This window comes from Rhinolophus sinicus, chromosome 18 (genome assembly GCF_057876585.1).
Source record: "Rhinolophus sinicus isolate RSI-liver-muscle chromosome 18, RSI-T2T, whole genome shotgun sequence".
In the NCBI taxonomy this organism is placed as follows: domain Eukaryota; kingdom Metazoa; phylum Chordata; class Mammalia; order Chiroptera; family Rhinolophidae; genus Rhinolophus; species Rhinolophus sinicus.
The window spans coordinates 115,992,854-116,007,697 of NC_142518.1; the positions used below are offsets into that span (position 1 = coordinate 115,992,854).

Sequence of the window (14,844 nt, forward strand, 5' to 3'; positions counted from 1 at the left end):
ACATGTAAGCCCTCAAGCCTGACAGCAGTGTGTGAATAGCAATTTAAAGTCAGCAGTTGCAGTCCTCAAGAAGTGGTTAAGGCTGCCTTTTTATATGTCAACCCTTAGAAGTATTGTGTAAAACCTTGTAAATGCCATGTAAAACCATATAAATATGCGAATCCTTTGAGCTATCACATCTACCTTCTTTAGCGCTTTTCGTATCCTCTCTGAGCTCTGTCACAATAACCAATGAAAAGATTGCCTATGACCAGGTGCTGGGATGTAGCCAGGTTCCAGCACTGAAGGGACGCCTATCGTCACATGACTCCTCCGAGCTGGGTTTTGGGTGTGTATTGTGAATGGCGGACGATGGGCTATCCAGTCAGCTGCTGTCTGGTGAGCTGAAGGATGCTGAGCCAGAATGTGCTTTGGCATCACCTCAGGCCACAGGGAGCAGTGCTAGGGCCTCTGGCAAGTTGTGAGGCAGAGAAGCAAAGGGCCCAACACGGTTCACAGTTCATAGCAGGGAGCAGTTGCAGCTTTGAAATCACCCTCTGTTTGCTCCCCAGCAAATGGACTCCAGCATTTGTGCTTGTAGTTAGCTAGTAGGCCCTCTTCAAGCAATGAAGTCCCAAGAGATGTCCTCCTTGCCCTGTTGCCCTTTTCATTTCTAACTGTATTCTCTTCATCCTCGATTCCTCTTCCCTGTGGCCCCTTGCTCAGAATCCACTTTTCTCTCTTTAAACAGAAATAAATCACTTGGCAGAAAAACAGGGTTCTCACTGGGAGCTCATGGTACTAACATTCTTCCCCATCTTTCTGCAGTAAAAACTGAGCAAGCCCGTTGCTTCGCCTTTTTCTTCACCTCCCCACTGTGATCTTCATTTCGTTACCCTTAGGACCTTTCTGCATTTCAGAAACTCTGGTGGTTCTCTTTTGAGATTTTTGACATTTGGTTGCTTATGATGTTAGTGGCCTTCCTTTAAAACAGTATAGTATGTACTTTATTTTTTTAAACTTTTGATTTATTTAAGTGTGTTTTTCCAGGACTCATCAGCTCCATGTCAAGTAGTTGTTTCAATCTAGTTGTGGAGGGCGCAGCTCACAGTGGCCCATGTGGGGATCGAACCGGCGACCTTGTTGTTAAGAGCATTGCACTGTAACCAACTGAACTAACTGACCACCCCTGTATTTTATTTTTACAGTTGCATTATTATTTTGGACTCCAGTGATGAAGAATTTGAGCACAGTAAGTACAGTCCACTCATAGTAGTAATTTACATTCTAAAATGTAACTTAACCAAATCTTTGTAGAGATGACTGAAATGTGATTTGGGACATTTGGTGTGAGCCAGTCCTAGGTTCGTCTCACCTAGGGTTCTCTCGAGACTGATGAAATAAAGTTTGTTTCTTCACTGTTAAGAGCAGAGGAACTTCTCTGTGCTCCATTATTTTTTTCATTCTAGGTCTTCTAACTTTCATGTCCTCTCTATCTCTCATGGGAAATGTAAGAGTCCACCGTAAATTTTAAGCAGCTCTAATTTATGGACTTTGGTTTTAGGGAGTTAAAGATATGGGTAACCAGATTTGGTCATGTTTCAGATGCTTTCTGATGCCCTCTCTCTTTCTCTGATTTAGTTGAGGCTCCACCTAGCACGCAGAAAAAAGACTTTGGGTGAGTAGGAGAATTAGTGAAATTTGATGCTTTTTAAGGAACGACATTCTGGGTAAGAAAATGTACGAATAAGCATCACATTTCCTCTTGCGAACACTATGTTCAGGGTCACGATATGTGTTTGATCTCACAACCAGGTTCAAAAAAGGAGATTTTGATAAAGTCCTTGCTTTATAATAAATTTAAAAGCATCCAATTTTTAAATAGAAAAATTGGATTCTTCCTTCCAGTCCTGGGTGGCTTTCCTATACGGGATACTGAAGGAAGGGTGGATTTGGGGAGGAAGGTGAGGAGTTCAGTTTGGGGCATGTTGAAATTAAGGGGCCAGTTGGCAGGACTGATATCCAAAACAGATGCCATCAATCAACAGTTGCTAAGGCAATTCCTGTGCATGCTAACTCAAAACCGGCCCTACACACAGGCTATACAGGTAAGAAGTTGCAGCTAAGGGGCTGGAAGTCAGAAACAAAGTTGGGCTGGATAGAGTGGATTGGGCTGGTAGGTACCGTGTTTCCCTGAAAATAAGACAGCCAGACAATTAATTTTAATGTCTTTTGGAGCAAAAACTAATACAAGACCCAGTCTTATTTTACTATAAGTATTATTTTACTATAAGACTGGGTCTTTAATATAATATTATAATATAATAATATAATGTAATATAATACCCAGTCTTATTTACTATAAGACTGGGTATACTATAATATAATAAATATAATATGGTACTGGATCTTATATTAACTTTTGCTCCAAAAGATGCATTAGAGCTGATTGTCTGGCTAGGTCTTATTTTTGGGGACACACTAGGTAATGCTTACCCAATCCTGAAGAATTGATTGACTTGGTATGAAAGGGCTGTGGCTAGACTCGGGGAATGAGGTGAGGAAGAGAAGTGAGTGAGAAGGAGTGGATGGAAAGGTGAGAAGACAACTGAAACAGAGCAGCGCCCTGGAAATCCAGAAGAGAGAATTTTAAGGGTGGAATGGTCACCAGGATAGCAAAGGTCCATCAGCCTGGTAGCTTAACGTGGTGAATATGGTGGAAGTGGATGAATGGGTTTGTGTCTGTAACAGGTACAGACAAGTCCTCGAACTGTTGTAAGTTTTCTCTCTCACCTTGAAGGTAGATCAGGCTTATGGTACACTGTTTGGAAAATACAGAAAGGTGGCGAATTTCAACCTTCTGGAACCTCTGACCCAAATACCAGGGCCAGCTGACCCAGATACTGTGGGTGGCATCGGTAGTGCTGAGGTTGACTCCTGTCAGAGCAGTCTGTCCATTAGGGAGGGTGGTCCTGTGTTCAGGCACCCAGGAGAGACCTCCCTGCTCTAAGGCAGCCTCTGTCTGTGCCCTCTACCCTTCTCAGGCAGCTGGGCCTCAACATTGATAAAGAAAAATGGTAATAAACTAGATGTTTCCCAGAACAGTTCCCCACACCCAAACTGTTTGAATACATACCCTCTGACAGCCCATTTCACTCTCAGTACTTGGCAGATACCTCCCTTTGAAAGGATTGAGACGGATGGAAAGATTGTGTAGAAAGATGGAAAATCAGGAATAATGATTGAGTAGCTCCAGAGGAGGGAAACAGAGTTGTTTCAGGAAACAAACCAACAAAACACTTCAAAGTGGTCATGTTCATTGTAGAAAAGGCCACAAAAGGCGGCATGTTACATTCATGTTTCTCTGGTTTTTCCTCTCATCACTCAGCTGCGTGGTGATTGACTCGGACTCTGATGATGAACCCTTTCCTGAGGGAAAGAGAGCTAAGGTCGCCAAGACCTCTGGCGAAGGCAAGTATACCATTAACAGAGAGGGAGCAGGGCCCTGCAGGCCTTTCAGGATGAGAGGCAGTCACCGTTTGGTTGGGCGTCACTTAGTAGCGAGTGCCACCATTTCTTCCTCCTACATGCCGGATGTGGATATGGCCGGCTATGGACACCCCTGGTAAAATCTCCTAACACTGCTGCCTTAGGCCCTGGGCATTTCCCTCAATAGAGTTCTCACCTACCAAGCACTCCATCAAGGGAGCAGAGGGACAAAAGACTGAGAAGAATGGAGGCTGCTCGGCTCCTCCCCCTTCCTCTCTTTTCCTCATTCTCCGTGGACAGTGACACAGAGGAGGAGAGACTTGGGTGGGTGGTACTGGTGGGCCAGCAGGGGGTGACTTCTCAGGGGAGTCCTTGCTTTCTCTAGCTAGTTGTTCATCTTTTCCTTCTGCTACTCCCTTTATACGGTCTAGAGATTCCCGAGATTTTTCTTGTAGCCTGTTTTCCACAATAGGTCCTTGGATTTTTGGACCCAGCTCAGAACCTGCTCAGTGGATGTGAAGTGAGCAGGTTCTGAGCTGGGTCCAAATTATGGGATCGTAAGCACATGTAGGAATTATGGATCATAAGCAGTGTGGCCTTACCATTGGTGGTTTTTTAAATTTCAGCTGCAGATGGGAAATCTTTAAATTTTCTAGGAACAATGACTTTTTACCACAGGAACACCTGCTCTTTTCCCCACATTTCCAGGTGAAGGGATCTTCAAGTGAGGGCCATGACATTCCAAATGTCCCCAAGGCCTCTTAGTGCTGATATCAGGACTTAACCCCTCACTCTTACATCAGGGGTTCTGAGAGCTTTGCACTTAAGGACTAATACGAAAATTAAATTGTGGTGGCAAGCATAGAGTTGCCAATTTTGAGTTTGTCTAATGATGGAACTACATTCCAACTACCATCTACTATCAGCACAATTTCGTAAAGTAAAGAGCACCAAGAGTTTAGTGGGGACATAATCTCAAAAGAGAAAGGACAGTCCTTTAAAGGATAGAAATAGAACTTGACAGGGGAGAAAAACCTTTTATTATTGTAATGGCTTTTATCTTTTGTTGGACAGTGAAGATGCACAAGTCAGTAGACCTGTGTTTGGGGAACCAATAAGCACCCACATTGTGAAATCTGAAAATTGCCACTGGACTCAGACTGCTGTTTTGTCTGTCACTGCTCTCTCTAAAGTAAAAAAAAAAAAATCATAGAGGGAAAATAACCTAAAATAACTGATTCTTAAGTGTGATTCATAATGTCACAGTCCCTGGCCTGTTTAATTTGTGCTCAATAGTCCCTGTTGGGTGTGAGCAGGGGTCATGATTGTTCCTTAACATGATTGTCACATGTTAAGAGGAAGTCTATTTATACACAATGTGTCTCTTGAATTTCAGATGAAATTCTGGTGTTATCTGACAGTGATGAGTCTTCAGTAATTGTCATTGATGATGATGATAGTGATATGGAGAGCCCTGTGATAATAGAAGATGATTCGTGCGATGAGGTCCAAATCTCATCAATTAAAAAGGAAATAGAGGATTTTACTATCTCCAAACACAATGCATCTGATGATAATGGTGAGCAGGATGTTGGTGAAAAACTAGTAAATGATCCTGAAGCTAAGCTGCAGATTTCAGATACAAAGATGGTAACTGATGAAAAGGTTGTGGCTGTGGCGGAGCAACCAAGGAAGAGGAAGTGTAAAGGCAGAAATACATGTGTGACACCTGGTAAGTCAATTCAGCCAAGTATGCTTGTCCACCCTAGTGTGCCTAGCCCTCCAAGTGTGTTAGCCTTGCCTGCCTTGCCCTTTCCCCTGGGTATCTGTCTTGTTGGGTATGTCCTGCCTACCAGCCTTCCACCATTTCAGCAGCTGCCTAGTGGCCAAGGAGGCTTCCCTTTGGAGAGGAATGGCCGTCTTAGTATCCGCCATTGCGGCCACCTGGAGTGCTTTCTCTCTATACTTTTTGTCCCGAGGATGTCCCATTTTCCTTAGGAACCAACCCAGTTGTTATTTTCTGTAGGAATCTATAAGTCAGAGTTCTCCCTCCTGGGTTCCCATGGTTCCTAGACCCCGCCTCTACTAAAGCACTCACATGGCTGTGTTACATTCCTGAATCTGGCCCCTCAGTTACTCATTTTTCAGCGTCTCCCAGGGTCTAGCCTGGTGTTTGACACAGAACAGACACTTGATATTTTTTTACATGAAAGCATGGCACTACTGATACAGAAGTCTGGTTAGAGCTACTGGCGGTACGGGTGCCAGACAACGGTGGAAAGACTTGGCTTGCATACTGGGTGAAGGGGCTGCCTAGGTTACGAGCCACTTCCCTCAGCAAGTGTGTGAGCCATCCATACCATTCCTTATACTGCGCACACCTCAGCTGCCCACACGATAGCCTCATTAGAGGCTTATTCTGCGGGCAGCTCTGAGTCATGTGGCTAACATACTTCATGCTGACGGATGGCGCAGTATGCAGGCTTCAGACAAACGGTGTCCTTTATAGATGCTGCTCTGGGCTTGGCTGTGGGGGCTTCTCCTGGGTTTCTGCCAGTTGCTTGATGGTACCAGTTTTCAGGGTACAAATGAACTGTTATCTTTTCCTCTGTTAAAGCATTTGGGCCTTCAACTAAGAATCTCACCATAGCAAAACATGGAAACCACGAGAATGGGTACGTATCACTCGTGTTCAACTGAACAGAAATTGATTGCATGATTGCCACATGTGAAGCAGTCCACTGGGCACATGTCGGGAATACTCCAGGGGGGTGAAGGAGGCTGGTGGGGGAGGAGGACATGGTTTCCATCCTTGAACTGGGAGGCATAAGCAGGAGGTACCCTGCCACTGCCTCAGAGCTGGGCACTCTGCAAAGACCCCTGCAGTCCCCCAGGCACACTGGAGCCCTCTTGCCAGCACAGCAGCTCTGGCCTCTGGGGTTTCCTTTGCCCTGAAACTCAGGTTAAAGAATGATGTGTAGCCAAACAAGATACTCTTTTTTTCAGACTAGATACAGCCTCCGGTTTGCAATAAACCAAAGCAAATGCAGTGGAAATGGTGAGAAGGCAGACCCAACATGTTCCAATCCACTGGAGTCAGAGGGAGGGCAGTCAAGATTGTCTTCCAGATTTTTCTAGTTCTTTGGGTGGACCCATTTACTATTTGTATACATTCTTGCAAAATTTGAAAGCTTTATTAAACATTAGGGTAAAATAGATTGCTTATAGTTCCTTTATTTTTGTTTATTTATTTTTATTGGGTAACAGTGTGTTTTCTCCAGGACCCATCAGCCCCAAGTTGTTGTCCTTCAATCTAGTTGTGGAGGGCGCAGCTCAGCTCCAAGTCCAGTCGCCGTTTTCAATCTTTAGTTGCAGGGGTTGCAACCCACCATCCCATACGGGAATTGAACCAGCAACCTTGTTGAGAGCCCATGCTCTAACCAACTGAGCCATCCGGCCGCCCCTCCGGAAGCTCAGCGGCAGCTTGTTGTCTTCAATCTAGTTGTGGAGGGTGCAGCTCACTGGCCCATGTGGAACTCGAACTGGCGATCTTTGTGTTATGAGCACTGTGCTCTAACCACCTGAGCCATCCTACCACCCCTAGTTCCTTTATTTTTATTAAGCCATTTATAATTGATACTGAAAACAATATGCTATTTAAACCAAAGACATACTAATACTTAAAGCAAAAAAATTAATACATTTCTCATTCAGACTCAAGGAACTTCTCACTTTTTCCCCTTAGTAATATGATGGAGTAAGCATGAGTTTGTTTTTGCTTGCATTCAGGAGTAATATATACTTACATCTGAATTACTTTACAAGAGAAGGCATATACATGGCGTGATCAAAAAATATGGTGAGTGTTTAAATTTTTAAACAATATTACAGTAAAAGACACATTGCTATTAATCGCCCTAAAAATATTCCCCCTCGCTTTGAACAGAGCCCATTGTTCTTGCCGCTTTCTGGAGCAGTTCTGGAAGTCCTCTTTCGTGAGTGTCTTTAGTTGTGCTGTCATGGCTGCCTCGATGTCCTGAATCAATTCAAAACGTTTACCTTTCATGGTCATTTTGACTTTGGGGAAGAGCCAGAAGTCGCACGGTGCCAGATCCAGTGAATAAGGTGGATGAGGACACACCATAATGTTTTTATTTGACAGAAATTGCCATATACCGTAAGTGATGTGTGACATGGAGCCTTTCCATTGTGATCAAAAGATACGGTGAATGCTGCTGCCGAGTGCCATCCAACGGAAAGGCAGGGATCTTCAGTACAGGAAGCGGTGGATCAAACCTTAGTAACAGTGTGACAAGTTTCAACTTGTTCAGTGCAGTCAGTCAGGCGTGATCTATGTTTGAGAGAAGGTGTGTTTGAAAGTGTGCCATAATCATCCTCCATCGTGACAACGCTGTGTGTCACACATCACTTCTGGTATGTGGCAATTTCTGTCCAATAAAAACATTACGGTGTGTCCTCATCCATCTTATTCACCAGATCTGGCACCATGCGACTTCTGGCTCTTCCCCAAAGTCAAAATGATTCAGGACATCGAGGCAGCCATGACAGTGCAACTAAATACACTCAGGAAAGAGGACTTCCAGAACTGCTTCAGAAAGTGGCAAGAATGATGGGATAAGTGTGTGAGAGGGATTAATGGCAATATGTCTTTCACTGTAATATATATGTTTTAATTTAAACATTCACTGTATTGTTTGATCGCACCTCGTGTTTGGACTGTACGTTTATTTTTTTACCTGCATTTTGGGACAATGGATGCATCTTAGGGGGAGAAGAATGATGTGTGATGCACGGGGCAACAGCGACTTGGACCTGAGCACAAGGGCTCTGTTTTTGTACCCCACACTGGGTGAGGCAGCTCATAGCCATCTGGCATGTTCCCTCTTCGATGGAACCCCTTTCAGCAAAGTTTCTTCTCTAGATTCCTAGATACATATTTCAGCTGCTTTGCTTACAGGAACGTGTGTTTGGGGTAGCTCCCAGGTTGCTTGGCTAGAATATGACAAAAGAAGGAAGAAGCTGTCCCTTTCCATTGTCCTGTGCACCATCCAAAGGAGGCTAGCCTGTTTAGACGCCTCACTGTTGTCTCGGGACTTCCTGTTTCAGTCTGTAGGCTTCCTGTTGTGCTTACCTTTGTTCCTGTGTAGGCTGCTTACTGGTGTCATGGTGTCTGACGTACCCATTTGGAGTCTTGTTGACTCCTCTGATGTGGAGATGCTCCACCTGCAATGCAATGGCGCAGACATTGAAGTGAAAGTCTGCTAAGCCGCAAGGCCTGCTGGATGTGAGCACAAACACATTCTCAGCTGAGCTCTACAGATGGTTTGTGTCTTCATCTGTCACCTTTTCTGATGTAAATTTGCTTTCAGAACTAAGTAATTTGAGGCAGGAATGTTAGTCACCCATATCAGGCTTTGGGATGAATACCCTTTGGCTGGTCGGGTACTTTTTCCCTCTCCCCACCCCAGCCACCTCACATTGGGTTTATTTTGTGACATAAGGGTTAATAAGTGTCCTAGCAAGATCTCTGTTAAATCAGAAACCCACTTCCCTGTGCTCATTCCTATTTTCTCTCTCAAGCTCTGTGAGCTCATCTCTTTAGATGTGGGGATTGTTGTAGCCAAGATAAAACTGTTTCAGGTTCAATAAGTACTTATTACAAGTGTGAGTCCTATGTGTGCTCAGCATTATTCTTTGTGCATTTGAATTAGGCCTTGAAACATGGGGCAACAATAATGGTCTAATGGAAAGACCGTGAGATTTGGGTCAGAAGATTCACTGTGTGAACTTAGGGTAAGTTACAACCTCTGAGCTTCAGTTTCCTTATCTGCAAAGTGGAGATCTAAGCCTGGTGATCAAAAAAAGAAAAAAAGAAAAAGAACAAAAACAAAAAACTGAAAAAACAACAACAAAAACGTAAGACTGGTGATCATTTCTTTGGAGGGTGGTTCTGAGGATTCACTGTGATAATGCAAGAGGAAGTTCTTGGCACATGATAAAACGCTACATGGGTGGTTCTCAATGAGATGGAGATGTGGTCATTCTAGGCCACAGGCAAATAGGTTGTACCGAGGCCTGAATGAACTGTGGGAAATGACAGTTCATGCCCCGGGAATGTTCAGGTTGCCTACTTGGGGCAGAATGGGAATGACAGCTGGAAATAGAAGTCAGGACCAGCTTGACCTGGGCCTTGAACGCCAGGCCAAGAAGTACGTGAAAGGCCAGAGGGGGACATAATTGGAACATGGCCTAGGAAAATTAATCTGGAGGTATGTATGTGGGTTGCATGAGAATAAAAATAGCCTGGAGTTAAGGAACATGGACGGATGCTGTAATATCAGTGCCTGAAGGGGAGGAGAAGAACTTGGCCAGGGTGGTGACAGTGGGGTGGGAAGGACGGGCTGGATGGAAGAGGTGATGGGACGAGATAGCGGTCTGCCCTTGTGCCTAATTGAATATAGGGCAAAGGAGAAATGAGTTAAGAAATGACTCATGTTTTCAGCCTGTTAGAACAGAGGTTGGATAATTAAACACATTGAGCTGGAGACATGGTCATGTCAGTCAGTTGGAAATTTGCATCGGGCAATTGTAAACTCAGAACACCCTCTCAGGAGAGAGATGGGGATTGAAGGAAGATACGGGTGTGGGCTCACTAGAGGTTGACAGCGTGGGCTTCACATCTCAGAATATGCAAGGATTGAAGAGAAAAAGGCTATGAATGGAACCTTGGGAAATGCCCGCATAGAAGGCTGGAAGGGAGAGGGGCCAGCAAGTTTCCCAAGTCTCTGTTGACATGACTTGTATGTATGCATTTCTGCTATTTATTTCCTTAGCTATATGCAACCCAGTTGATTTTACCTTTGCAGGAATTCCAATTGCAATATACCTGGGTGTTTCTTCCGTGACATTGAAAAGTCCAAGATGTATTCTGGAAAGAATTTCAACAAAAATAAGGATGAACTAGTTCAGAGAATCTACATCCTGATGAACGAGACTGTCTTTAATAATCAGGTAGAAGCGTTTACTGGGTCCCTGCCCCGTGCTGGGTGCTGTGAGGTGTGCAGATGTACTGGCCGCGTGTTTCCTGCCCTTGACATGTGTCAGTGTAGATGGGGAGAGGAGATGTGCACGTGTGAAAGAAACAGAACATTTGTGGGTTAGAATATATGGCACAGACTGGGACTGCCACAGGAGAGCAGCAGATGGAGAAATCACCAAGAGCCTGTGCGGGTAGGAAATAGGATTCCACGGAGGAAGTGAAACTTGCCATGCCTCCTGAAGACTGGTAAGGGGAGAGCAAAACAGGGAGGGGGACAGAACATGTGTGGAGGCCTGACTATCTGCAAGAGCGGGTTCATGTTGAAGAATAATGGGAAGGACCTTGGGCAAGTTACTTAACCCCTGTTTGCCTCAGTTTGCTCATCTATAAAATGGGGGCGATGATAGTACCAACTACTTCATGGAATTGTTGTTTGGCCAAATAAGTTAACACACCCAAAGTGCTTAGAACAGGGTCTGTCACATACTCAGCAATACATGTTAGCTCATTATTTTTTGATAGTGTAGGACTACATAATGGACGGCCTTGGGAATCGGGTTGGAGGAACTTAAAATCAATAGGCATCAGGGATGTGATGTGACATGAGAAGGCTGCTGAAGAGCAGTACTCTTGTCACGTGTGGGGGTGTGGACTGGGTTGCTGAGAATCTGGAGGCAGGGACCCGCTAGTCATCAGGTTTTTCCGACTATTGTTTCTGGTGACGAAACTTTTTTCAGGGAAGTTCTTATATCTTTCTAAAGGTTCTCCATTCTTTATTACATCAGATGACTGATTAGCGGAACCATAGGTGTTTTGAGTTGCATTTTCAATTCTGCCTCACCACTGTCAGACACAGGTTATGTCAGCTGGCTTGTACTTCTCTCCTGGGCTGCCCCTGACTTTGCTTCCTTGCAAGGGAGCGCAATCCTGCACTCACAGGTTCTCAACAGGCTCCCTGTGTCCTGTTGGCCTGTTCATTGTCTCCAGGTGGCCTTCAACTGGGCTTTTATTCTCCCCAGAATGCTTAGAATTGCAAAACTTTTAAGTGAATATGTTTGGGTCTGCTTGGAACTGCTTTCTGATTCACTCTTCTTGCTTGTTCTCAGATGCCGCCAAAAATAAATGTCATCTGGAATAAAAAGATGCTGAGAACTGCTGGCATGTACCGCAGTCACGACCCAAATAATTTGAACAAGAATTTTGGTACAATTCAGATTTCTTTGAAAGTCTGCGACTCTGCAGGTGATGGCAGGAACACAGCCCTTTCCTTCTGCCCTTTCCTTTAGACACAGTGCTTGCTAAGTGACTTTCAGGCGCTGTGATTGTCCGGCAGCCTGTGTCACAGGTCTGCCTGTCATTCCTGCGTGGACAGGCCTACTGTGTGTTGCTTCGAGGACATTACTATTGGATGTGTCAGCATCCCTGAGAATCCAAGTCATCCATCTCCCGCACACCACTGTATTACCTTCCAGCCAGGAAATCAAGGGCTTGCCAGTACCGGAAGCCCAGCTCTCGAGGCCGTTGCAGCCCGCCCCTGGCCAGTCTTGGCTCTCAGTGCTCCAGTGATACTTCCTGCACACTGGCTTTAAAGAGGGACCACACACTTTCCTGGCCTCAATCTTTGCTCGCATTCTTCGTACTTAGAGCAGTTTTCCTGCTTTTGCACACTCAGTCAGTTGTTAAGGTCCCAGTTCAGGTCCCAGTTTCTCCGTGGCACTTCTGACCAAGTCCTAGGGCCATGTTCATTGCCCCCCACCCTGTCCACTTAAATCCCTGGAGGGTGGAGACCAGATCTTGGCTGGATGTATTTCTAGCAGCGTCCTGTAGAAAGATGAGCAGGCAAGTCGGAGATGCTCCGACAAGACTCAATTACCCAAGGCTCAGCCATAAACAAAATCAGGTTGATGTGGGTAGGAGTTTTCACTTTCAGAATCCCGGGATAGCATGCATGGCTGTGTGCATGTGCTTATATATAAGATGGCTTCTGTCTAGGGGGTTGAGAGTCTAGGGCTGGTCAGGTAGCAGACCAGAAAGGATTTGCTTTCAGTGCTGATAATTTCTCTTCATTCTCCCAAGACCGAGTCCGGGACACTTTGATCCATGAATTATGCCACGCAGCCACCTGGCTGCTCCATGGCATCCGTGATGCGCATGGTAAGGCATGGAAGTATTATGCCAGGAAATCGAACATGGTGCACCCGGAGCTGCCGACGGTCACCCGTTGCCACAACTATAAGATTAACTACAAGATTTACTACGAGTGTGTTCGTTGCAAATACAGGTGAGATCCTTCTCCGCAGACTCTTTCCAATTATGTTTTTTCTCCGGTCTCCCAGTGGCTCTTCAGTGATTTTATTAGGAAGTACACATACGTGGCACTCTGACTCGAGGGATAAAAGCTCTCTAGTCCTTGCCATGCCCTCTTCCTCCACATTTTGAGCCAGCCTAACCACTGCCACTACTTGGTGCCCCCCTCTCTGAGGACCCCCAAGAAGTCTGGCTTTGGGCGCAAGGCCAGACGTGGGGAGAGGAGGCTGAGTTACAGTGACTGATTCCTCTGCTGTGTGCTCTTTCCCTGTTAGGCTCGGCCGCTATACCAAGTCGCTAGACACCAACCGCTTCATGTGCGCCATGTGCAAGGGGCCTCTGTCCCTGGTGCCGCTAACTCGGAAGGACGGCACCCCCATACGGCCCCACGTGAGGCCATTTGCTAAGTTTGTGCAGCAGAATTATAGCATTGTTCAGTACCTGATACCTGGGATCAAACATAAGCAAGTGATGAGAACGCTCAGCCAGGAATTTTTTATCATGAAACAAATACAAAAGCTGTATGGGCCCAATCCGCTACTGGCAAACAGGTTTTAGAAAAATATCTTTGTTTTGTGAAGTTATGAATATTAGAATTTAAGTCTGTTTTAAAGCTTCGTGTTGTTAATATGATTGTTCTTTAGGCAATGATTCTAACGCTAAGCATTTTGTGCCCTTGGAAGCCCTTCAGATCGCCTTGGGTCTTAGACACCATAGTTTAACGTGTAGAACACAATGCAAAAGAGAAACTAAATTCTGAGAGTTGTCACTTGAGATAATGAGAGTAAGGCTGGAAAGAGAACACATGCTAAAGGCAGCAGTTCATTTAAAAGCAAGGCTGCCAGTAGGTGAAACCTGTCACACCTACCTAGAAAGAAAAGACAAACATGTATTGTTAACTTAGGTGCCTTTGACGTTGAACAAAGCCATTTGAGCCCATGTTATTGTTAATAAAAATTTAAAAAAACCAATAAAATGTTTTCTGCTCTTCACTTGTTAGCAAAGTTTCTTTATTGACAATGTGTGCCGAGAGCAGAACAAACCCTCGGGTCATTTGTCCAAGACCCTGGACGTATGACACTGTCTGGGATGTGCCTGGAAGAGTGTCCTCCGTCCTGGGTTTCTTTGATTTTTGTGACTGCTCACAAGTACTTCTGCAGCCCTTCCACCTCCATGTCTGGGAGCTATCTGAGGTGTAGACTGGAATCACGTTGCATTTGTTCCCTATGGCTGCTATAACACATTAGCACAAGCTTAGTGACTTAAAACAACACACATTTTATCTTGGAACTGTGCAGGTCACAAGTCTGCTGCAGACCTCACTGGGCTAAAATCTAGGTGTGGGTAGGGCTGCATTCCACTCGGGACGCCCTGGGGGGATCCATTTCCTTATCTTTTCCAGTTTCTTCTCCATGTCCTTAGTTCTAGGACTTCTGTTTGGCTACTCTTCAGGTGGTTCTCAGTGATGGTTGTTCTGTAGTTTAGTTGTAATTGATGTGGTTGTGGAGGAGGTGAGCACAGTTTACCCGCTCTGCCATCTTGACTGGAAGTCCCCCCAACTGTAGTATTAAATGCTGCTTGTATTAAATATGAATAATATATAAAGGTATAAAATGTCCTATGATAATAAATTATAGTTTGAGTTAGTTTCTATATTTCTGTGAATTTTAGAATATTTTATGCTCACAACAACATCTCTGACTCGCCCCTTATCACTTTTGACCCTCCCTCTTTCACTTTTCAGGACCTTGTGATGACGGTGGCCCACCTTGATAATCCAGGAGGCTCTGACTTTAAGGCCAGCTGATTGGCAACCTCAATTCCCTTCCACAGAAGGAAGCACTTCCGAATTCTGGGGATTAGAGTGTGGACGTCTCTGGGGACTTGTTCTTCAGCCTGCCACACACATCTTTACTAGTCTGACATCATTGCTAGTTTTTAGGGGCTGGATGTGTTCTGTCATTTCCCCTCCTTCCATCGTTTCTTCATTTTGCAGGTGCTGAGTGTTC

The 14,844-nt window shown here is 45.0% G+C and overlaps 1 protein-coding gene across 1 annotated transcript; it reads left to right on the forward strand.

The window, feature by feature from the left end:
* Positions 1-341: 341 nt before the first annotated feature.
* On the forward strand, positions 342-13,765 carry GCNA (germ cell nuclear acidic peptidase). The gene is made up of 8 exons (XM_019747921.3): positions 342-460; positions 3,368-3,450; positions 4,865-5,200; positions 6,086-6,158; positions 10,356-10,500; positions 11,635-11,770; positions 12,605-12,809; positions 13,111-13,765. The coding sequence occupies exons 1-8, from the start codon at positions 342-344 to the stop codon at positions 13,391-13,393; spliced, it is 1,380 nt and encodes a 459-aa protein (XP_019603480.2). The 3' UTR covers positions 13,394-13,765.
* Positions 13,766-14,844: the final 1,079 nt, after the last annotated feature.